Source organism: Cotesia typhae, unplaced genomic scaffold, assembly GCF_013202065.1.
Source record: "Cotesia typhae breed Kobodo isofemale line unplaced genomic scaffold, CoteBio_Ctyphae contig_44, whole genome shotgun sequence".
Classification (NCBI taxonomy): Eukaryota; Metazoa; Arthropoda; class Insecta; order Hymenoptera; family Braconidae; genus Cotesia; species Cotesia typhae.
This window is the reverse complement of record NW_027423753.1, coordinates 2,686,601-2,708,352: the sequence shown is the minus strand read 5'-3', so window position 1 is coordinate 2,708,352 and position 21,752 is coordinate 2,686,601. Positions and strand designations below refer to the sequence as shown.

Sequence of the window (21,752 nt, the reverse complement as noted above, 5' to 3'; positions counted from 1 at the left end):
GAATATTAGGGTGTTCAAAAATGTAACTTCGATTATGGAGCTCTCAAAATTGGAATTTTGGGCTCCGCTTTTAATTGGAGTTGTGTTTGGGCATTTTTTGACATATTTTGAGCGTAAAGAATTTATTTGATATTCAGAGAATTTTTACAGAAGATTTTTTTGGATACTTCCGGCCAAATTTTGAAATGCCCAAACAAAACTCTTGTTAAAAAATTCTCTGAATATCAAATAAATTCTTTACGCGCAAAACATGTCAGAAAATGCCCAAACACAACTACTATTAAAAGCGGAACCCAAAATTCAAATTTTGAGAGGTCCATCATTGAAGTTACATTTTGGAACACCCTAATAAATATTTTAATTTTTTAAATATTTTTTGGAAAAAAAAAAAAAAAAATAAAAATAAAATTTCTATTTAAAAAAATACAAAATTATTATATTTCATACTTTTACATGAAGAATATTTTTAAAAACATTTTAATAAATTGTCAAGCGCATTTTAGAATCTAAATATCAGTTACGGAACATTGAAACTAAAAAAAAAAAAATAAAAAAAAAAAAAAAAAAACTTACCCGTGTGCGTTCTCTGGTGTGCTTTCAGATGCGAGCTCTTGGTATAAACTTTTTTACATCCTGGAAATGTACATTTGTGTATTCTACGTTTAGTGTCTTGGGGACTGTGTTCGTGACTTCTAGCGTGATGCCTGCTTGTTACTGTCGTTGGAACTGCTGTTGTACCTGTGTGCTGATGTTGCGTATTTGTAACTACTGGGAAATCATTTGCCGTCACGGAGATTAATCTGTTAAATTTAAAATATGAAATATTGTGGTTAGTGTTTTGTTATTATCTATTATATTTGGTATAAGATTTTATGATTTGTAATTTTCGTTTTATACGAGTTACTTACCTGGCGACGCCTTGTCCATTTGTTGCAGTGACCCTAACGATAGCATTTCGTCCGCCAGCACCGTGTAAATTTAAATTGTGTACATCTAACATGGTACTGCCACTCGACGAATTACTGGAATTTGAATGACCTTGTCCCGATTCTGGACTCGACGGTGGTGTAAGAATTTGGCCTTCTCCTTCGCATCCGCTGTCTTCTTCTTCTTCAATCTCCTTAAATATATTTAATAATCATAAATTTTTAAATTGAAATGTCAAAAATGTTTTTTGACTTTTATTATTACTTAAAAATTAAATTTTTTTAAATTAAAATTTTTATTTTTAATTTTTCTTAAACTTCAATTTTTTAAATGATTTATTATTAGTGTTTTTTATAAAAATGATAATAATAATAAATAAGTATTGATACACTTAAAGATGAAAAAAATATTTGATAAATTAAGACAAAATATTTAAATTATTTAATTGTCCAGATAATTTTTGAACTAAAAATTATTTTTTTAGCACTGTACTTTCTTAAATATTGACGTTTTTAAAAATATAAGCTCATCCCGATGTTTCATTTATCAAGAGCTTTCATTCAAGTACCCACATGCATTTTGAAATATTTTTCATATATACATATATATATATAAATATATGAAATATATGAAAAATTGATGTGGGTACTCGAATGAAAGGTCTCGATGAGTGTAATATCGGGATGAGCTCATATCTTTAAAAATGTCAATAGTTCTCAAGATACGCGGTCATTTTTTTAATTATGTATCTAGAGAGCGAATTTTTGAGAATGATAATCTTGAAAAGGCACAAATTCAAATGAAGACACATTATTCTCTTAATAAAATAGATGACTTTAAAATGAATAAAGATTTATATCCTCGAATGATTTTTTTAACAAAATTCTACGTAACTAAAAAAACTTCAGTTTGAGATGTGCAAAAACTAATTAAAAACCTTGATTCTCACTTGAAGTGTAAACAACAATCTGTAACCATTTTTAACAAATTTGGTCTACATGGTAGCCAGAAGTTTTCATCAATATACTCGATTGATTGACTTCAAAATAGATTGACCGGACAGTTGCAGTTAGTATTAATAAAATAAAACCAACAAATTTCCCCGTTATTCACCAATTTGCTTGATTGATCCTTTTCTCTCAAAAACTCTCAACTTTGTAGTTTTTAGTTTTTGTGATAAAAAAAAAAAACAAACCTCATGCTCCTCGTCCTCCTCCAAGTCCTCGCTGGGCTCTTTCTTCAAAATAAGCGCCCGGCATGATAAGGTCGGCGAGCTGTCCCATGAAAGCGCGGAGCACGCTGAGCTAGCAGATGACATAGAGAGGGAATCGAGATGACGATCAAGCAAATCCCTGTCTCGGCCATTGTGGTTGTGGTCACCAGGACTGAATTTGATGTCAGCCAAACACAGGGGATCCCTGTCATCTGGTGATGCGGTCACCTGAAAAGTAAGTTATTTTTTAGCTTCAGCAGGCGGACCTCTAATTTAGATTTCAATCTACTGCTCTGTCCGATACAACGGAGTAAAAATGACCGAAACTGAAGCAATTATTGGATAAAGATAGAATTGCGAATAACAAATTGATGATTTACCTCCATTTTGATTTGGGGTTCAAATTGTGCGGTTGTGGTGCAAGTCGTCGCCGTCCAGGAGATCGCTGGCGTTCTGAAGAGGTTCCAAGGCGCTGTGTCCAGCTCCGTTGGCATTTTTTTGTACGATTGTAGCTTAGGTTCATCTTTCAGGTACCTCTCCATCTCATAGCAAGTCTGGAACAATGAAATCATCAATGAACAATTTGAAAAACTAAAAAACTTAAAAAATATTGTCTTCAAAAATTTTTTCTTTGACTAAATTAAATTTTCTTTGGACAAGAATATTGTTATTAAGCTGATTTTTTCTTTCTGCAAATTATTAGCCAAGAAAAAAAAAATATTTGATCTTTATAATTGAAAATTGTCATTGACAAGTAAACTGGAGTGTTTTTTTTTTTTTTTTTTCGGCTAGGAGTCCTCCTTTTATTGTTTCATGAATAAATATCAAACTGACAGCGAATCTAAAACCCAGTATCCCCTGGTTAACGGCCCGTAAGACTTTTCCATGCAGTGTAAGAAAGTAACCAGCTGAAGCTACCAGCGAGCTTTCTAGTTAAGTGACCCGAAACTTTATGACTTTTGTAAGATAGCATTACTAACGTTCTACCTACATAAACTATCTACTGTATAAGAAATTTTACCGCTTTTATTTTCTTATTGGCGCCGTTAAATTCAAAATAATGGTAATATTTCAACGGGTTAAAAGTATTGTCTCCTTTTCGAGGGGAGTTTCTGGAATATACTGAACGTTGGTCGGTTTTTTTTTTTAAATAAATAACAGTTGTTTTAAAAAAAAATATTTCTATTTTTTATTTTTTATATCATCAAAAATAAAGTCTCAAAAATTTTTTAGGAAAAATTAGAGTGAAAAATTTTTTAATATATTGAAAAAAGAAACTTTTTTTGAACCAAAATTATGAAACTCTTTAAAGAAAACAAAATTGTTGTTGAGTTTTGAGAAAAATATTTTTTGCACTTATAAATATCAAAATACCGTAATAACAGCAAAATATTTTGAAGTAAAAAGTGAGTTTACTAACTAAAAGATTTTGCTACATTAAAAAAAATTATTTTATTAATATAACAAATAAATCCGATAAGTAGCAAGTAAATTTTATTAAAAAACGTTTTCTGCAGATTTAAAAAACAAAGTCTGATAAAACGAGAGTGCACTTATGACAACTGGGCTAAACGTTGCTCCGATTTACTGTAAGAGTGTTTAAAAAATATCCTCGTGCGATGGCGATGGCATAAAAGGGTTGTCAGCTGAAACAATTAAATAGAACCTGGTAGTAACGACAGGATAAAACGCTCGTGTAGTAGATCAGGTGGAGAGGAAATGAAATAAAGATCCGAAAGAACAGAAGAAGACAAAGATGATGTGATAGTTAGAAGCTAGAAGCAAGAAGAGGCCGAGGAGGTGTGCCAGATATGAGGTATGAGGGACAGCCGAATAGAGTCTGAGCATAAAGCGGACGTAAAAAATAAAAAATAGGCGAGCGTCAAGTATTAGAGGGTGGAGATAATCTTCAAGTTCTGTACAGTTTGCGCTCCCTCTCCCTCTCTGTTTCCCAGTCTTTATTCCTTCTACCTTGGCGCTGGGAGTACCGTCCGGGTTTACCAATGAGAAGTTGCGCCGTAATTCCAGGCGACTGTCATTAACAGAGCTTTTTCGCGGCTCCGCTTCTCAGAAAATGAATGATAACTGCTACTACTCTAAAACTCTCTTCTCACTTCTCGCCATTTCTTCATACTATAAACTTCATGGTCATTTCTTTCCACAACTGTTTTCTCTTTCTTCTTCTTCTTCTTCTTCTTCTTCTTCTTCTTTTTCTTCTGCTCTTTCTGCTTTTTCTGATTCTCCGGGGACCAAATCTTTTCCAGTCTCCCTAAATACTTATATTCTTTCGCTCAGATACTTTCTTCTTTTTATCCCATGTAATCTTAGAGGGCGTCAATGCCCTCCAGCAGAAAACACATAACTGAAAAATACTCGGAAAAGAGCAAGAGAGGCCGAAGTAAAATGAAATAAAATAACTTTATGGCAAAATGCCAACCCGTTAAAAAGATTCCCACAGCTTTAAGGGCGCAGTAAACTTAAGAATTTATTTAATTTAGAAACATTATTGTTTAATTTTTTCCTCTCCTTCTGAAGTGCTTTCATTTTCGATAGATTGTATTGAAATAAAAAGCTTGATAAAAAAAAAAAAAAAAAAAAAAAAAAAAAAAAAACGACAATTTAACGCAAAGAGGAGTAAATTTAGCAAAAGAAGAGGGATTTTAAACGGCCATGCTCCTGAGGTCAGGGTTACTCAAGCACTAACAAGCCTCAGAGTCTACACTTACACTGGCGACCAATTTAGTTCTACTGGTGTCTTTCTCTTTTTCTCTTTCTTGGATCCGCGGAGTGTAATAACACCAGTTGCGACAGATGTGTCAGAATCAAGCACAAATAGCTTGGACAATTGCTAATTCAATGTAAGCCGTTTTTATTCCCATTCATCACGTATTATCATTGTATCTGGCATTAACAATTTACGTTGACGTCATTTCGTTAATTACCAACTGCACTTTATGTAATTTGTTGCTTTGTTCTGCAAAACATTATGAATTTTCGGGTCGGTTTGTCAGAACTAAAATTAGCAGCAAATTTAATTATCTTTCCGCTCAAGTATCCCTTGGTCACCTTTTTCATTTGTTTATTTATTTATTTATTCATCAAAGCAACGAGTAACTCGTTACAAATCGCAATGATGGATCTAGTTTCAATCATAAAAATCCCTTTAACTCTGCAAACATCGATGGCTATCGAAGCCAGTCTGCACCGCTTGATTTCGTCCTCGAATCACCGTCATACGAGTGAAGAGTATCGGAGAATAGATCTGTGAAAATATTTACGTGTGTGTTTGTTTCCCACCGCGTATTTTTATTTATAGTTTTTTTTTTTTTTTTTTTGATGAATGTGCAAAACTACCCTTCACTCGTTTTGAAATCCGTGCAAACCCTTCACCGCTGTGAACAAACATGACACGTTACATCGAGCAACATGTCAGTTATAGGGAATAACACCACCGCATAGGCTGTGTAGCTTTGAAACGTTGATTCACGTCCATGCAGGTGGAAAAAATGCCCGACCTCTGCTACCCTACTGCCACTCGGGAACTGGAATAGGGATTTTATGGTTAATAGACTAGACCACCCTACTACCACTCGGGCCCGAGTTTTTGCCTTGTTTCACTGTAAATATTTTAGCGGTCAATAAAAAAAATTTATTTATGTATTTAGTAGCAACATTATTATCCTGGGTAATGATCCGTGAGCAGTAAATCGGGGCGGTAGGATATATTCCAAGATCTATGGCGTTAATAAATTATTTAAATCTAAAAATTCAAAAGATGAAGCTGAAAATAAAGCAGGCATTACGCCTGTGGCCGATGAGAATAAATTTTTGTTATGGTTCTCACTGGTATTCTGTTGGGCCAAATTCGATGCGAAATCCGAGTGGTTGATGGTACAAACTACAAATACGGATTTTTATTTTTAGCAGTAGTTTACGTGAACACGAATCGACAGTTGGATTGTTGGATTGTTGGAGTATTGAGCACTAGAAAGCTATAACGCATGTATCGTCAGTCCAGTCCATCGTGAAATATGTATCCGTCGTGCCACTCTGACCAGTTAATATGGACGAGTACGGGAGCATGTGTAAGTATAAATCATAACACATAAAAAGTAAGCTTTATGTTGGGGATAAATACCGAAAAACGCGATCTGTAAGTGGGTAAGTTGTAGTTTGTAGTGTTGTGTTCTGGATATTGGTATTGGGGTTGATACTAGAGGGTGGCGAGATGTCGATATGTCATCCGTTTCACTCACCGTCAAGAAACGACGGGAATCTCTCTATGTGTCTATGCTGGAACGCATGAATATTGCTCGAATTCTTGAAGTTCTATTTGATGTAGGAGATAAATAGTTCTTGTGTTTAAATATTAATATTGAAAAAGATGTTCGAAGCCATAAATATCTTGGGAAAATCCAGTAGTATTGAATATTTTATATTTTTTTTTCCCGCTAAGAAAATTGAAAATTTTTTTTAATAGCAAACATTGACCTAAAATTACAGTGGTCTAAAAATGTGAAAATATTTGGTTTAGATACCATGTGACCCAAAATAATTATAACTAGAACACAGAGCAATCGATAGTATCTCATTAGTGAATTGGTTCAATCGGCTATGAATTATTAACTAGAATATTAACCTCGAAAGTAAATATTGTTCATGATTTCAGATATTTATAACACATTGATTAATTAATTTTGATGTTTAACTCCAATTACTGTATCCAGTAAAATCAAAAGGTTAGAGCTGAAAGTAAAAGCATAAAAAATCACGATTTCAAAATTGATTTATAAAAAGCTTGATTTAAATATCAAAGTTACGTAATGAAAGTGACATTTGGTCATAATTCAGGAAGCCTTGTTCATGGCGCTCGCGAAATTTTCGATTGGACACCCTGGTAATTAGATTTCACTGGCATAAATAAGCCTTAGAATTTAACGCAATGGTTTATTAAATATAACGAGTGAGTGGTGTATTAATTCAAGCAGCGACAATACACATTGAAGTTTAAATTCATGTCCTGTCAGAAGCAGGCTCGTCCGAGGAGTGAATAGATAGACATTATGGATGTCACACCAGAGCGTAGAGGCACTACTCTACATTCTCTGTGACTCATTCTTTTCAGTGGAGAAGAACATCACTGCACTGGATATATATGTATATCTAGATCCTCATCCACTCTGTTGATGCATAACACCTCAGTCCCCTGCATCCAGGGTACGTATTTCTACATGCTATTATCCATCCCTTGAAGACTGAGTGCCAGCGTACGTGTAGCATATATTCTTCCTGAAAGACGAAGGACGAGGTAGCACCCGCCCAGCATTAGAACACATCTACATTCAACATCCACCGAAGTAAAAGCGGATAACAGCGCAAGAGGCTCTATGAGAGACTAAAGGTAAGAGACAAGAGGCAAGAGGCAAGAGGCAGGACTCACGTTCTACTGACGTGACATCCTATCTTGGGGACATGAACTGCATATAACCGCGGATTCTAGAACTCGGCCTCTGGTCTTGAAGGATTCTCATGCCAAGGATCTATCTCTGTCTCTCTCTCTCTCTCTCTCTCTCTCTCTCTCTCTCTCTCTCTCTCTCTCTCTCTCTCTCTCTCTCTCTAAATCTCTCTGTTTATACATAGACTGAACCAAACCCGCCGAATGGAAATTGGAATGAGAATGTGAATGCGAATGCGATGCCATTCCCTTTTCCACATCACCGCAAGCTTGATAATGAATAGGATTGCTAGTTCGCATCAGAATACCACCTCCGGTCTGAAAGATTTTATAAGAGAAAATATAAGATCTTGTCGTATTTTTCAGAAGAATTTTTTGTCAAAATGTTCTAAGGAAGCATTTTTGAGCTTAAAACAATGTACTGATCCGTTCCTGTCAATGAAGTTTACAAAGAAGACAATTTTCATGTCAGGTCTGATATTGATTGATTTGGTTACACGACGCTATATCAGGTTGTATAAAAAACATTCTTCTTGATTATTGATTTTTATTTAATTTCTAGAAAATGTGTAGGTCAATTAACTTTTGTTGACAGTTTTTAACACTACGTTTGATCAAAAAATTATGTATGGCCATATTAAACTATGTCAGGCCAGATACGAACATATCTAATGGATACATCGAAAGAAATTTTTGCCTTATTGGCATTAATTCAATGCAACACAAATCCCACATCAACATTTTGACTGCCTAGTACCTTTTTTTTTAACTCTGTTGACACTGATATTAAGCTTCCATTCTTTGGTGCTAAGCACAGGCTGTAAACTAGACTAGGGTCTCACAGACTGGCATGACAAAGGGCATCATCAAAGAGACCGGTTAAATACTCTGTATAAAGGACAGGTGGAAGTTTATCATCATTCATAAAACGACGGCACCCCCGAACGGTTTTAATGAGCCACTTTACGACTTTTTACAATAGATATGATATTCCCTCGTTAAACGGGAGCTTTGAGGGCGAGATGGTATCTTTTATTATGCTTTTTTATCATCTCAAGCTTCCACCAAGGAAAACATTGGGACTCAGATTTTACGAGGTGACAGAAAAGAAACATGAAAAGATTTAAAGAATCTTCTAGGTGTTCGTAGTGACGGATAATGATGGAAGATGTATAATTTTCAATAGCTCTTATATTACCGGTAGTAATTATACTCGGAATTATTATTCATTTTGAGCTTTTTTTTTATAGATCCGTATCCTGTTTGCTTACAGCTTTCAGTTGCGCTTGGTTCAGGTTGGGAGCGTAAAAAAGAAATGGGTTTTTAGATTGAAACTGCATAGAACTCACTCTTATTTCTGGTGTGTGCTTGTGTGTAAATGTGTGAAAGCTAGCAGCTTCTAGCGTCCCAACGGTTTCCGGAGCTCAACAAACATAAATCCCGATCCCGAGTCGAGCGAAAATGGTTTCAAACCCACAGCCATAATTTTCGAGCCGCTCGAATGGAGGCTACGCTGTTACATTACTCGAGTATCGCCGTCGAGTACTGAGTAACTGAACACTGAGTGATAAGAGGTACGGGATGGGGGGTGGAAAATAGGAGCCAGGAATTTTTTTATTTTCATCAGCTAAATTCTTTGTGTTAGAGATATTTTTTATTTAAAATTACTTTCAAGAGCTTGCTGATAGAGAGCTATCGTGCTTTTGCTTTCATTCTTTTGATATTGTTTTTATTGGGGCTGGAACAAGAGGGTTTTACAATTTTACAAGGCGGGCTTATTGCTCCTGGAGGAGACTCGAATCATGTTTTTGCTTGGGTAAGCCACTCATTATTATGTTTTTTTCGGTGTATCATGCATACAATTATATAAATTATAGCTTGAAAAAATAAAAAAAAAAATATTTTAATAGAAAACTAAAAAGTTAAAAATTATTTTCAATAAAATAAAATACAGCAGCAATTTCTGACAAATTATTTTTGATGCTATGGACAAATCCAATTATCAGTTTTCGATCATTTTTTCACCATAAACGCACTTGAATTCAGCTCTCATCATTATTATAATGACTTATCCGCAATCAAATTATAAGCGTCATTATTTATCATCAAAACCACGCATAATCAAATCACAATAATAAAACAAGCCTCCTCGGGTTGCAAAACAAAAATCAACAAACAATAAATCCAAACTTATAAATAGATTAAACTCAACATCAATTAAACCCATAATTGATACATTTACCGAGTAAATTTAACTGGAGCAAAATTAAAAAGGATCGAGAGTAAAAAAGTAAAATAAAGTAAAGGTGTTTACTCGCATCAGCTAAAATGTGTTTATACTGTTTTATTTATTTAGTTTTTATCGTGGATTGTTGTGGCAACAACCCTGCAGAATAGCAAAGCAACTCTGGCGAGCTGAGCGAAGGAGGAGCGAGAGGGCCACAATAATTACTGTACAAAGTACGGAAATAATTGGAAAAAAGCGAGAGAAAAATCGTGTGGGGTAGTCAGTGGAAAAAAGCAACAGAAAGAGTGAGGGCGAGCATGCACTAGCTCCCTACTAGCAGTTGTTCTGCATCAGACTGATAGAGGCAAGCTTTCCAAAGGAACCGATGGATAGTTCGCTACTCCAGTCACGTGGACCAGGAAACGGAACAATTAACGAGTTCTGGTTGTTTCGCGAAATTACGATTGCGCTCCCGGCTGCCCTCTCTCGGGGCGTACCTCTGAAAACGATGAGGGTGGACGCTCCAGATTCGCATTCGGATATTCACTCTGCCAATTTCAAGTAAAATATACCGGGAAAAATTCCGAGTGTTTTCGGCCTGATCTGCGCTGTATCTGACGAGTGGTGAGGCTGAAACTCTCCAGATAGACAAAAAATCCCTGGATTTTTGTTTATGGGAATAGATCCAGTTCCAGAGCGAGGTATAGTTATTAATACTCATGTGGAAAGCGGAAGAGTCGGCATTACGAACTCCTGGCTGGTCGATTAATGAACGGCTATTTTTTCTCAACAAACATTCATTTATTTAACTCGGAAAAAGGTTAAAAAGTTTAACAATAAATTCACTCTCGCACTGCTACCACTATTTCTTTCTTCATTTTATTTTATCTCTGGTCTCTGCTCCTCCGGCGGTGGCGCCCATCCAGACTCGTTAACATTAAGCGAACTAGGTTTCTCTTTACTTGGACGATGCATAATTCAACCAGGTCGGCTGTACGCTGCAAAACTGAACGCAACCCAGAGTTGGTTACTGCCCTACCCTCGGGTATCTTTTTTCGTTTATGAAAAGAATTACTTCCCAGGGAATCCAGAGCTCTGTATCCATTGCACCAGTTTTATGGAGTATGAATCATGGTTGTTGATTGAATTTCGAAGGTGTCAAGTTGATAGCTAGTTTTAGAAAGCTCGGTATAATGTGTGCGAAATTATTATATTTTCAGGGAATAAATATAAAGTTTGTTACTTTATCGTGGGAACGACGTCTGGCTTAAAAAGGTTCGCTTTACATTCAATCTCAAACATTAGAAAAGTTGCTGTGACATTTTAGTAATACGTGTTCGGGTTTTTTTGACAAGCTTTTTTGATTCAAACTCACTTTCTCTTGGGGATCCGGCAAATAAGCTCAGGGATTGCTTCTGTGACGCTGCTATGAAATTACTCAGATATAAACGTGAGGGAGCTAGACTATTTACTATTTTTAGCCTGAAAAAACTACTAGATATTTTTTTTTTTTTTTGTGTAACTTTTGTTGGCAATCATAAAATCGTCTATGTTTTTTTTTTAGGACATTCTCAATTATTTCCCTTTAAGTAAATGATGATTTATGAGGTAAGCTTATTTTAAGCCTGCAAAAACTATCGTAAAATAGTTCATCAAACACTAAACGTACTGCAGTAAAAATGAAAATATTATCGTCAGTGGATAGCTCTCTCTTCTATTTAGTCCTCCGGCAGCAACGATCAAGCTATCATTCTTTGCCGACAGATCACAATAGTTTTCTCGGTTTAGTTACGTCTGTCATTTCAAGGCATTCCAATCTTGCAGCATTACAATAACGTGAAAATGTAATCGCTGAATGTCGGGTTTGATATCTCAACAAAATTCAGTATTTAAATGAAAAAGTGCTTGACGACATGAATCTTTTTTTTTTTATTTCTTTTTCTACCGTCAAACCTTTTTCTAGAGGTTCGAGCCGAGTTAAAGCACGAGATGAGTGTTTGAAGAGACGAAAAAAGGCTGAAAAACGCTGAGAAAAAGGAGAAGAGGAATAATATCAAGCATTGAGCTATTCGTCATTGAACAGTAGAAATTTAATAGCGCATGAATAATTCGCCATTTTTATGCGTCTCCAGAGGGCCGAGAACGAATTGGATGAATCGAGTATTCCGAGTCACGTGACAGAGCTTGGAGTCGACATTTTCGAATCGAAAAACCTCGATTATCCTACATTCCACTTTTAACATTCTACATTCTACAAAGTGAGGCTAGTTCACCTGGAACTCTACCTCTGTAAAGAGTTCGCAGTTGTCCTAGAATTTGTAGCTGGTTGTAGAGTTGTGATGTGGCTAAAACCTTCTTCTCTTTTTTTCTCTTTTTGATTGATATCTTTTTCTATCCCTTTTGTCCTCTCTTAAATCCAAATCGATTGCCTCCTTTCTCAGCGAGACGGTGAACGAAGATAAGGGTATGCATTGCCAGTTCCTAGTTTCTAGGTATTAGTCTCCATAAAATATTCGTATTAAAATCCTTATAAAACATCCTCTTCCGCGATGTAATCCATCGGTAAGTTGATGCTTCCGACAAATCTTTCCTCCCATCAGCATCATGGTAGATAATACTTCTGCTACGTTCACACTAAAAGGTACTTAATTTTTTATTCCTATGCTATAAAAATATAAATTTTCTTACATCCCTCGTAGGGTGCTAGACTCACAACTGATGACTGGTGAATCGAATATTTTGGGGTTTTCAATCTGCGATTGTCTGTATCAGCATCAATTTTAGAACCACTAACTTGTGAGCCCAAATCGACTCTAACTATCCTGCTGAGTTATAAAGACGACAAAATTTTCTTAAAATTACAATTTTAAAAAAATGAGGTTTACTTTATGGGGAAGTCAATAAAATAGAGACACCAAATCTTAAAGTTTTACATCTTGATATGTCTAACATCCATTGCAGCATACGCCGTAAAATAAAAAAATTTTTTAGTAAAAACTTTATTACAATTTCCTCCGTACTTATTTAACACTTAGAAAGAGATAAAAATCTTTTAAGAATTAATTAAATCTGAATTCATCATGGATAAAATGAAATCATTAATTTCTGCAAAACCCACAGCCGACAGCCGGGCACTGTAAAGAGTTAACTACTGCAGATGGTAGGTTCGTAAAACGTCTTTCGGAATAACAACCACGAAGGTAGCCGTCAACGGGATCAGCGCTATCCTATCCAGTAAATGCCGTTCCAACATCATCAACCTCTTCATTACGAGAACGGTGTAAGACTAGCAGTAAATCCTCAGCGAATTCGCTCAGTTCAACGTCATTCTTCTGCAAATGGCTCCATCATTCGCAACTTGCAGTTGAGCTTAGAAACTAAAGGCTGCCTCGTTCCATCTCATTCTTCCTCAAAGAATTTGACTTGGAATGCTTGTAGCTTATAGTAAAAAAAAATATTTCGAGTAAACACCTATTACTCCTTTAAAACTTCCAGTGTATTTACTTTCAGCGTTCGCATAAATAGTGGTGAGCAAAAAAAACGGAATCCTCACTCCTCCAATTTTTTTTTTGTTTTTTTTTTTTAGTTTATTTGAAACCCCCCGTTTTGATCTGCAGCACTCAGCATCAACAAACATCTTGATTATACCGTGAAAGCTTCCTCTGAGTTGGCCCACCAATTCGCCTAGTGTAGTGTAGTCCTTGGTGATTCCTCATCCCTCTAACATTACCAACGTTTTCCCAACAGAATCTCCGCCGATTCCACACAGATTCCGCGTCTGTCTCTGTTTATTTCAGTCTAATCCAGCGTCTTCTACCACAACTACTCCATCACCATTACTACTAACCACTCGACTTCGAATACTCTTGCTACTCTCGCCATAAACTGCGATACACCCAACATTTGATGCTCCCGCTTCTGTATTACTCACAGCTCTGTACCCATTTGGACCCTCTTTTTCCTTCTCCTCCTCCTCCTCCTCCTTCTCTTTCTCTTGCTACGTCTATTTCTCTTCTTCAACCGGCAGCAATACCAGCATTTGCATACTAAATTGGGGCTTTTATATTTTCGCATGAATTAAATGCAAGCTTTTATAAAGAAAACGACGAAATGACAATCTATTCACCGTCGTTTTAGCTCTTTCTGACAAGTCTAAGTTTGAATATATATATTTAATGAATATATACACAAAATATAAAACCTATGTAAAAATCTTTTTTAAAATTTAATGAAATAAATTTTGTTAACAAATCGAAGGTTATAATAAATAATTAATATATTATATCAACAAAACATTATTACTTTACCCGTTACTTTATTGTGACACATTTTAGAGGCAAAGCTTAGGCAATTAATGTATTTATTTATAATTCTGAAGGAGATCTGGAGGAAAAGAAAGTGCCAAGGCCGGCGGATGAGCTATAAATTAGCACCCGGGTTTTGATAAAAGTTATTTATTGACCCACACGGGAGGCTTGAATAACCAATCAGTCCTTTCGGAATAAATCAATCCTTGAATGAATTGTGAAAATAGTTAATATAATATATATTAAAGTAACCAGGTCTGATAAAAAAAGAATGAATGTTGGAGAATGAGTAAAAAAGCGTGTGTTCAAGACTCGCCACTCGGACAATACTCTGATCTCGATGATTTCTCTTGATATCGATCATTTTGAAATGGACTGCATCCACTATTGCTACTGCCGGAGGGATATCTAAACGCTAGTGTTAGAGAAGGAGGGTAGACCTCTATCTGTCCGCGGAATGCAATCGCTGTCGGGCCTTCGGCTTCTCAATTCCGGAATTCCGATCGATCTTTAGCTACCAATCCAACAATAATCCTCGTATTGATGCTTGATGACTTACATCTTGTTCTATCAGGCATTTTATCGTTTTAAATTATTATTTTTGTGATATAAAGCGTCTTTAGTTCAAATTTAAAGCTCAAGTTGTTCGAAATGAATTTTTCTAACGTGATTTTTTATAATTTTACTTGTGAAAAAATTTTCTGGCATTTTAAAGTGTCAAAATTTTGAAGTAGAAAAGCTGAATTGAAGTTAAATCACTCCGAAGTGCAATTTCATCTTCTGGATCAATTAATCTTGGCTCACTCTCACCTTGATTGCAATAATCACTTGAAAAGGATTATTGTCAACAAGTCTGTTGACTTTAGATTGGATGTTTGCCTAGGTGTATTAACTTTTGAACAATATTCACTTACTAACTCAAAACTCACATAACTGATAATACTATTCCACGATTTGATCCGCCTGTAAGTCAAGAAACCTTTAACTTAAGGACAAAATAATCAAAAAGCCGGTTACTCCATCTGATTGTTTTGCTCTAAGCCAAACTTAAAGTTCTAAAAAATAAATACTCCAACAGGTATATCAAAGTATACGCCAATAATGAGAATAATATCATCAACAAATAGCGGAATAACATAAATATGAAACACAACCATGAAATTTCTAATTACTACCATCCGGAATATAATTACGTGAACTTGACAAAGTGTACGAAACATTTGCTCGATATTCGAGGGTGCAAATAGTATAAAAAGCTGTGCAAGCGAGTTCAAATCCTCGACTACTCTGCTACAACTACTAATGCTGCTACTGTACTGTATATAGTATGAATAGTAATGTTACAGAAGGAAAAGTGATGTGTATAGGTACTAGTTAACGCTAGCAGTTGCGAGTTCGAAGCTCGTTCCCGCTTGGAAAAGTTTCTCCGCGTATATAACATACTGTTCAACTCGACTTTACTCTTGTCCGCAGACAAAGTTGGATTATAAAGTAGTAATGGATATGGGGGAGGAACTCAAATGGTAGTATCAACACTCATATATTTCATTATTTACAATTTTTTGTTACTCTAATATATTTTTTACGAATGACAAGTACCATCGCTGCTAATATGATAGCTCTGCTTTTGAGTATAACTATGAATATGAAAATGGATTTCTGGTCCTCTGTTAAATTTATTCGTGTCCAAAACTTTGTCGGATAAAACTCTAGTTATGGAGCAGAAGTTATGCTTTTCTGTGAAAAACTTTTTGGATATGGTTGGATGTAGAAATTGGCCATGTCAGACCAAATATAGGAATATTGGTCTATATCAAAACATATCTGACTTGATAAGCTTGTATGTGACTCAAAATGATAATATATGTGAAAAATATATTGTAATAACAAACGACTTCACGTGTGGCCATAAATTGGTTCATTTTTTCAACAAATTAAAATTTTTTTCCACACCAGAAATTCTCAAGAACAATTTAGATTTAGAAAACTTTTGAACTATAATTATTTTCCCGGCAAATCAAATTATTTTCAGAACCGAAACAAGTAATAATAAAATGCACTCGACCTTATAATCTCAATAAATCATTGCGAGGTTAACAACCCAATTGGCTGGAGGGCTTGTGTGCAAAAGGGAGCGCCGAGGCAAGTAGAGACCCAGAGCACAATCCGAGCCAGCACACCAACTAGAGTTACAGAGTGAGAGAGCGTACAAACGAAATTAAATTTCTCGCCCGGTTACCAACGAGGAATCGCATTAATTATCTGTGCACACTAGTCGCTGGAATTACAACAACCGATACGTACGATCGTTAATTACCATTGCGACGTTGCCGAGGCTGAAAGGTATTTACGACATTAACGATCCTGGTACGCATATGCTCAGATTCATTACGACCAAATTTGCAGCCGCTATCAGCGGCAAAAGCCAAGAAAACTACCATCACTATTTTCTTCCTTTAATGTTTCACTATAATCAGCAATTGTCGTAAAAAACGCATCATCGCAGTGTTTGTAGCAAATACTGTTTATCTTTTCCGAGTACGCCGGTTTAATCACAATCGTTATCAATTATCAGCTTTTAAATATTGTCTCTGGAGATAAACCAGCTAAATGTATAAAATAAATATATGAATAAATCAATTTTAGCAGTCATAGCTTGTTTTATGGGCATTTAGTTGCTGTATGCAAGTAAAATACGTAATTCAATAAATAGCACCAATGGCCGCTGTTAATTTATTTAATTTTTGGTTCGATTTATTCTGCTTTAGTCGGCTATTACTCGTTCATTACTTTTGTGTTGTTTTGTTTGGCTGATGTATTTTTAGTAAAAGAATCACATATAATCATATATAAATATATAACAGGATCAGGGATGGTGTTGAACCATCAGAAGGGGTGGGTTCTTCTAAAACAACGTGTTTAAATTATCACGGGTGGTAATCCGAGGGTCTGTATATACTCTGGTCCTTTTGGTTGGACTATATTCAATGTCTACATTAAATGTTCTCCGTCGCTCTGTACTGCATTAGCTGTGCATTATTCTGTCAATCTATATCTATGAGACGCGTATCAACGTGCGGGAAATTTACTCAATCAGACTAGGTGTGCGCACACATCACGCTTCTACATTAAACCAGTGATGATACTTGTGATTATGCTATCAATTTACATTGGATTCATTATCATTTGGATGCATGCGACAGTTATTATTGGGGAATAACTAAAACTTTTTTTTTTTTTTTTTTTTTTTTTTTCAACTGACAAGCCTGTGAACGAATTTTCTGATGTGGTCTGATATAACCACATACACATCATTTTTGATAAGTCCTAATAGATATTGATAAGGAAATTGGCATTAAGAGAACTAAATTTGACATGTTTAATTAAAAAAGGTTTTGTTACGTAATGAAAATTCAAGACTAAAGAATGTTGACTTAAGTAAATTCTAAGTATTTGTGGATTATTAAATTCTGATCATTGAATGCCAATTATTATCGGGAAGTATGAACCGTTGAATTATTTCTACGGTTTAATTTTTCGCATAACTTGTTATTAGTCTTTTGAGGACTTTCAGACGTCATCCATTCCTGAGAGGTGGATAAAAGTTATTGCAGAAGGTAGAGATAAAGGAGAAGAAGAAAAAAGAGAAAAAACCTGGCAGTGGGTGCTGCTATTAGCAGATAGACAGCTATTGCAGAAGCCACAAGTATTCTAGTCTTTGGTCTTTGGTAAAGCAAAGTCAATTGGTGGTTTTCTTTATCGACAATCCCTTTTCATCTTTGATGCGTTTTCTTTGCTATCATAGCCCACCATTAGCCATTAGCTAGATACTCTCTTTCAATTTATTATTAGGCATCAATCGATCCTCAATTACTCATTGTTTTATTAAAATTGATTCTATATTCAATGAAAGGTGATACTGAACGGCGATGATGGACGGTAATGATGAATTAAAGGCTTTTACTTCAGAATTTATCTTGACCTGGTTCCTTTAGTTTCCAGGATTGAATTTTGAAAGCCTAAATTAGCTTCGAGACTAAATGACTACGTGCATTATTTCACCTTCACTTTATTATACGTCAGTGCAGAGTCTGGTGTACTCGGAGCGAGAACGCGAACGCGAGATGAGGAGATAATAAGTGGATAAAAGAGAGCGAAGATGTCAACAATACTTATCAAGAGAGGGTTCGAAAAGTTTCTCAGTCCTCCTCGCTCACTATCTATCGCTTCCTCCATCTTTCCTCCATTAACTCTCGCTTTACTTCTCGTATTCTTTCTTCGACAAATTAATGAGATTTCTATGAGACCGGGTCTTACCTGGGGTGCTTCTTTGTCGCAACAAAACTCTTTTTCCTTTGAAAATGTCCTTTCGAGGATCTAAAGAAGTGGAACGAGAGGAAGATAAAGTTTTCCAACGAAAAAAATATCTAAATTAACGAAAGCGAATTTAACAAAAAATTCTACCTGAATTGCGAGATGAAGAAATGGTAGATTAAAAAATTAAAAAGGAAAATCAAAATGATATTGTCAGAGAAGGATGAATCAAATATGTCAGTCTTTTTTGGATCGAGTCTTAGAAAAAATTTTTAGCAATTATTAATAGTTTGTATTAATACAAGTTCAAAATGTGATGATAGTTTTTTGAGCTCAAAAATGATAAACCTTTTTTTGCAGGCTTCTAGATTTCGATCTCTTCAATAAATCCCTCCATCAGCATTTACATTCTTACTTTTCCGTTTTGGATAATCCTAACCTATCACAACTTGATCTGCTGGTTGGAAAGCAATCATTTTTCAATGGACCGTTACAGTAGACTTAGCCAAGCAGATTGGGCTTTTAAAACATCAGTTAATGGGGAAGGAAAACTGCATGTCCGCCAAAACTGACTTCAAGACCTTGTTCTAGTACTCGAGCATTCTCTATAATTTAGAATCGTAAAATGGAGTTTCTGGTCGAGTGAGCGAACCAGAGATCGTGCTCAATATACCCTGAATTCGAAAAGGGACGGCCTTACCAGAAAGGATTGATTTATTATAAATTGAACGTGAAGTAGACTTTGACACACCACCAGCTTGTTGCGAGCTTTTCCTCTCTAGCAGCGCAGTATAAGTGTGAGTGTTTGAACATAAAACTAACAATCAAATATTAATTTCCTTTTGCTGGAGCGTGTTCATCAGCTGCAGCTATCTCCGTCCGTCGATCGTCGATCGTTATGTCATTAAAAATTGTGAAAGAGTTTAATTTAAATAATTATTGTAAAGACGCCGGGAAAGCGTCTATATAAAGAGAAAAAGGATTGATTTGGAATAAAGGACTCTTATCTGAAGCGTCCACGGGCATTTTTCTCGAGATTCAAGCTAGGGGTGGCTGGATACCGAATGACTACTCAAGTGTTATTCTCAGTTCTCTGGATTTCGATGAATCTCAGCTTTTAAAACCGTTCGAACAATTTAGCTTTTTTATAATTTTTTATTCGAACGGGACAGCAGTCCAGAAAAGAGAATACGCTCCCGCATTCCAACCTGGTGAAAAGTTTTCGCGTCACTCAGAACGACCCGGTTGGCAAATTAATGAGATTCCTTTCTTTCTATCAGAAAAATATTCTACCGCCAACTACCTAAATCCTTGAGTTTCTCACTTTCTCCTCCTTCCAGGTCCGTTCCTATCTACCTAAAACGTACCAAGTCCAGCCGAATAAGAACTACCTAGAAACGTCAAACTTTGATAAAGTTTGACGCCCTTCTGCTAACACTCTTTCTTACTGGAAAAAAAGGATTGTCTGAGCCAAAGGCAAGGTATACTTTACTTTTATTATTCCAGGGCAATCTCTGATTCTTTATCTTCTCAATAATTTAGAAAATTCAATATATTCAAGGTGTTTATGGAAAAGATCATCCAGCGTTTTTTACAGACTTTTATCGTCATAAATGAACTTCTTTTTTACGAAGCAGCTTCTCGGAAAATTTCCAGCTTAAATAATTGTAGGTTCACAAAATGTATACAGAGAATAGTTGAAGAATAACTGACGTGCCTTAAAAAATTATTTGCAAAAAATGTCAAGCGTCGTTTATCGACTCCTTGAGAAGAGCTTTGTGAATTTCTATCGCGTGATAAAAAATGAAAGGAAATATTTATTAATTATTTAGTTTGGAAATTTAAAAAAGTCATTTATTGTTCAAGAAATTTATTTTAAATTAATTGGAAAATAATTGATTTTTAAATTAAGTAAAAAGATATTTTAATCTTAGATATAATGGAAAAATAATTGAACTTTACTAAATTATCAGCATCAAAAAAAAATTTTTTTTTAAATCAAAATATTCATTCTTTTTCTCAAAAAATTCTATAAGCAAAAATTTTGTTTTTGATCCAAGATAACTTTTTTTTTCTATGCAGGCTATTAACCATCTGGTGTTCTTGGGCGATAATAATTCAACAGGAGCTCATCGATTGAATCATACTCCTTTCTCTCATCTGACTACTTATTCTGTTCTTTTTGGTCCTGTCGCTCACAGAGGTTTTCTCAGTAGTCGTAGCTATTTTTCCATCCCTGTTTCTCTCGTGCTCTTCGGGTATTTGCCTCGCTTTAGCCTTTCCAGCAAGTTCTTGCCGCTTTTTCTTGACGCCGGTATACGCGTGCAATTACGTTTGTTTGCCTCGAGTGAAGATCCCAAGCAATCCCCTGGATCCATTAAGATTCCACCCGAACCAGCGATCGATTCCGCCTCCAGATAGCGGACGCACGCTCGTTGACGAGGGTCACACGGCAACCACTTCGCCTTCGTATTTTTTACTCTTGTTCCTTTTCTATTTAAAATTTTTTTCATCTTCACCCTTTTTCTTCTACTCTGAAGCGTCAACCTTTGAGATTGCATCGGTGATTCGCTATTACTCTCAGTCTTTCACCACCTGCGGGACTCCCATCGCCCTGTTGTAGTGTAGGAGCCGATGAAAATCCTGGTATATTATAATATACCCACCGACTATCGACTACCGAAAACCAAGAACCGTTCTTTGCTGCTTTATGTATTCATTTTTCTTATTTTAGCCTCTTTTATGATAATACCCCCAAAGCTCTATTTTATTAAAATATAATGTGAACAGAGTAGATTGAAAATGGAAATCAATTACAAACAACGCGTTAAGATACTTGGGGTTTCATAAGCACGCTCAATCAAACACTCTTTAATAATAATAATCACAATAATAATATTATTGATTTAACCCGGCTCGTTAATGTTCTAATAAATCAGGTTAGCTCAAAATTTTTTTGCAGAACATTAAAAACAAGCCATCAAACAACACAAAAATAATTAAAAAATTTTTTTGGGTTGATTTTGCACATTTTACTCAACAAAGTAACATTCGCAGCACTCGAGCTTATGAAATTCATTGGATGTTTTAGAGTAAAATTACCTCGCCGGTGTGTGGGACAAGTGCGCTCTTCTGCAAACTCAAACCATCCTTTCTTTGTATACTTGCTTACCCGATTTAACCGTAGAAGGCTTTTTTATCGTGCCGAGATTACATTTTATGTTCCAGTCTATTCTCAAGAAAAAAAAAAAAAAAAAAAAAAAAAGTAAAAATAGCGGACCCTCATTGAGATTTTACCATTCCTCTTAA

The 21,752-nt window shown here is 35.5% G+C and overlaps 1 protein-coding gene across 5 annotated transcripts in view; it reads right to left on the bottom strand.

Annotated features, from left to right (window-relative positions):
* The window catches only part of LOC141529080 (Krueppel-like factor 6), a 166,608-nt gene that overhangs the window by 11,406 nt on the left and 133,450 nt on the right, over positions 1-21,752 (bottom strand). For all 5 annotated transcript variants that reach the window (XM_074245453.1, XM_074245452.1, XM_074245456.1 and 2 more), the window contains 4 exons: positions 2,521-2,694; positions 2,123-2,368; positions 909-1,120; positions 574-800 (listed from right to left, as the gene is read on the bottom strand). In XM_074245453.1, the coding sequence (XP_074101554.1) occupies positions 574-800; positions 909-1,120; positions 2,123-2,368; positions 2,521-2,694 (859 nt within the window). The remainder of the gene's footprint in view (positions 1-573; positions 801-908; positions 1,121-2,122; positions 2,369-2,520; positions 2,695-21,752) is intronic.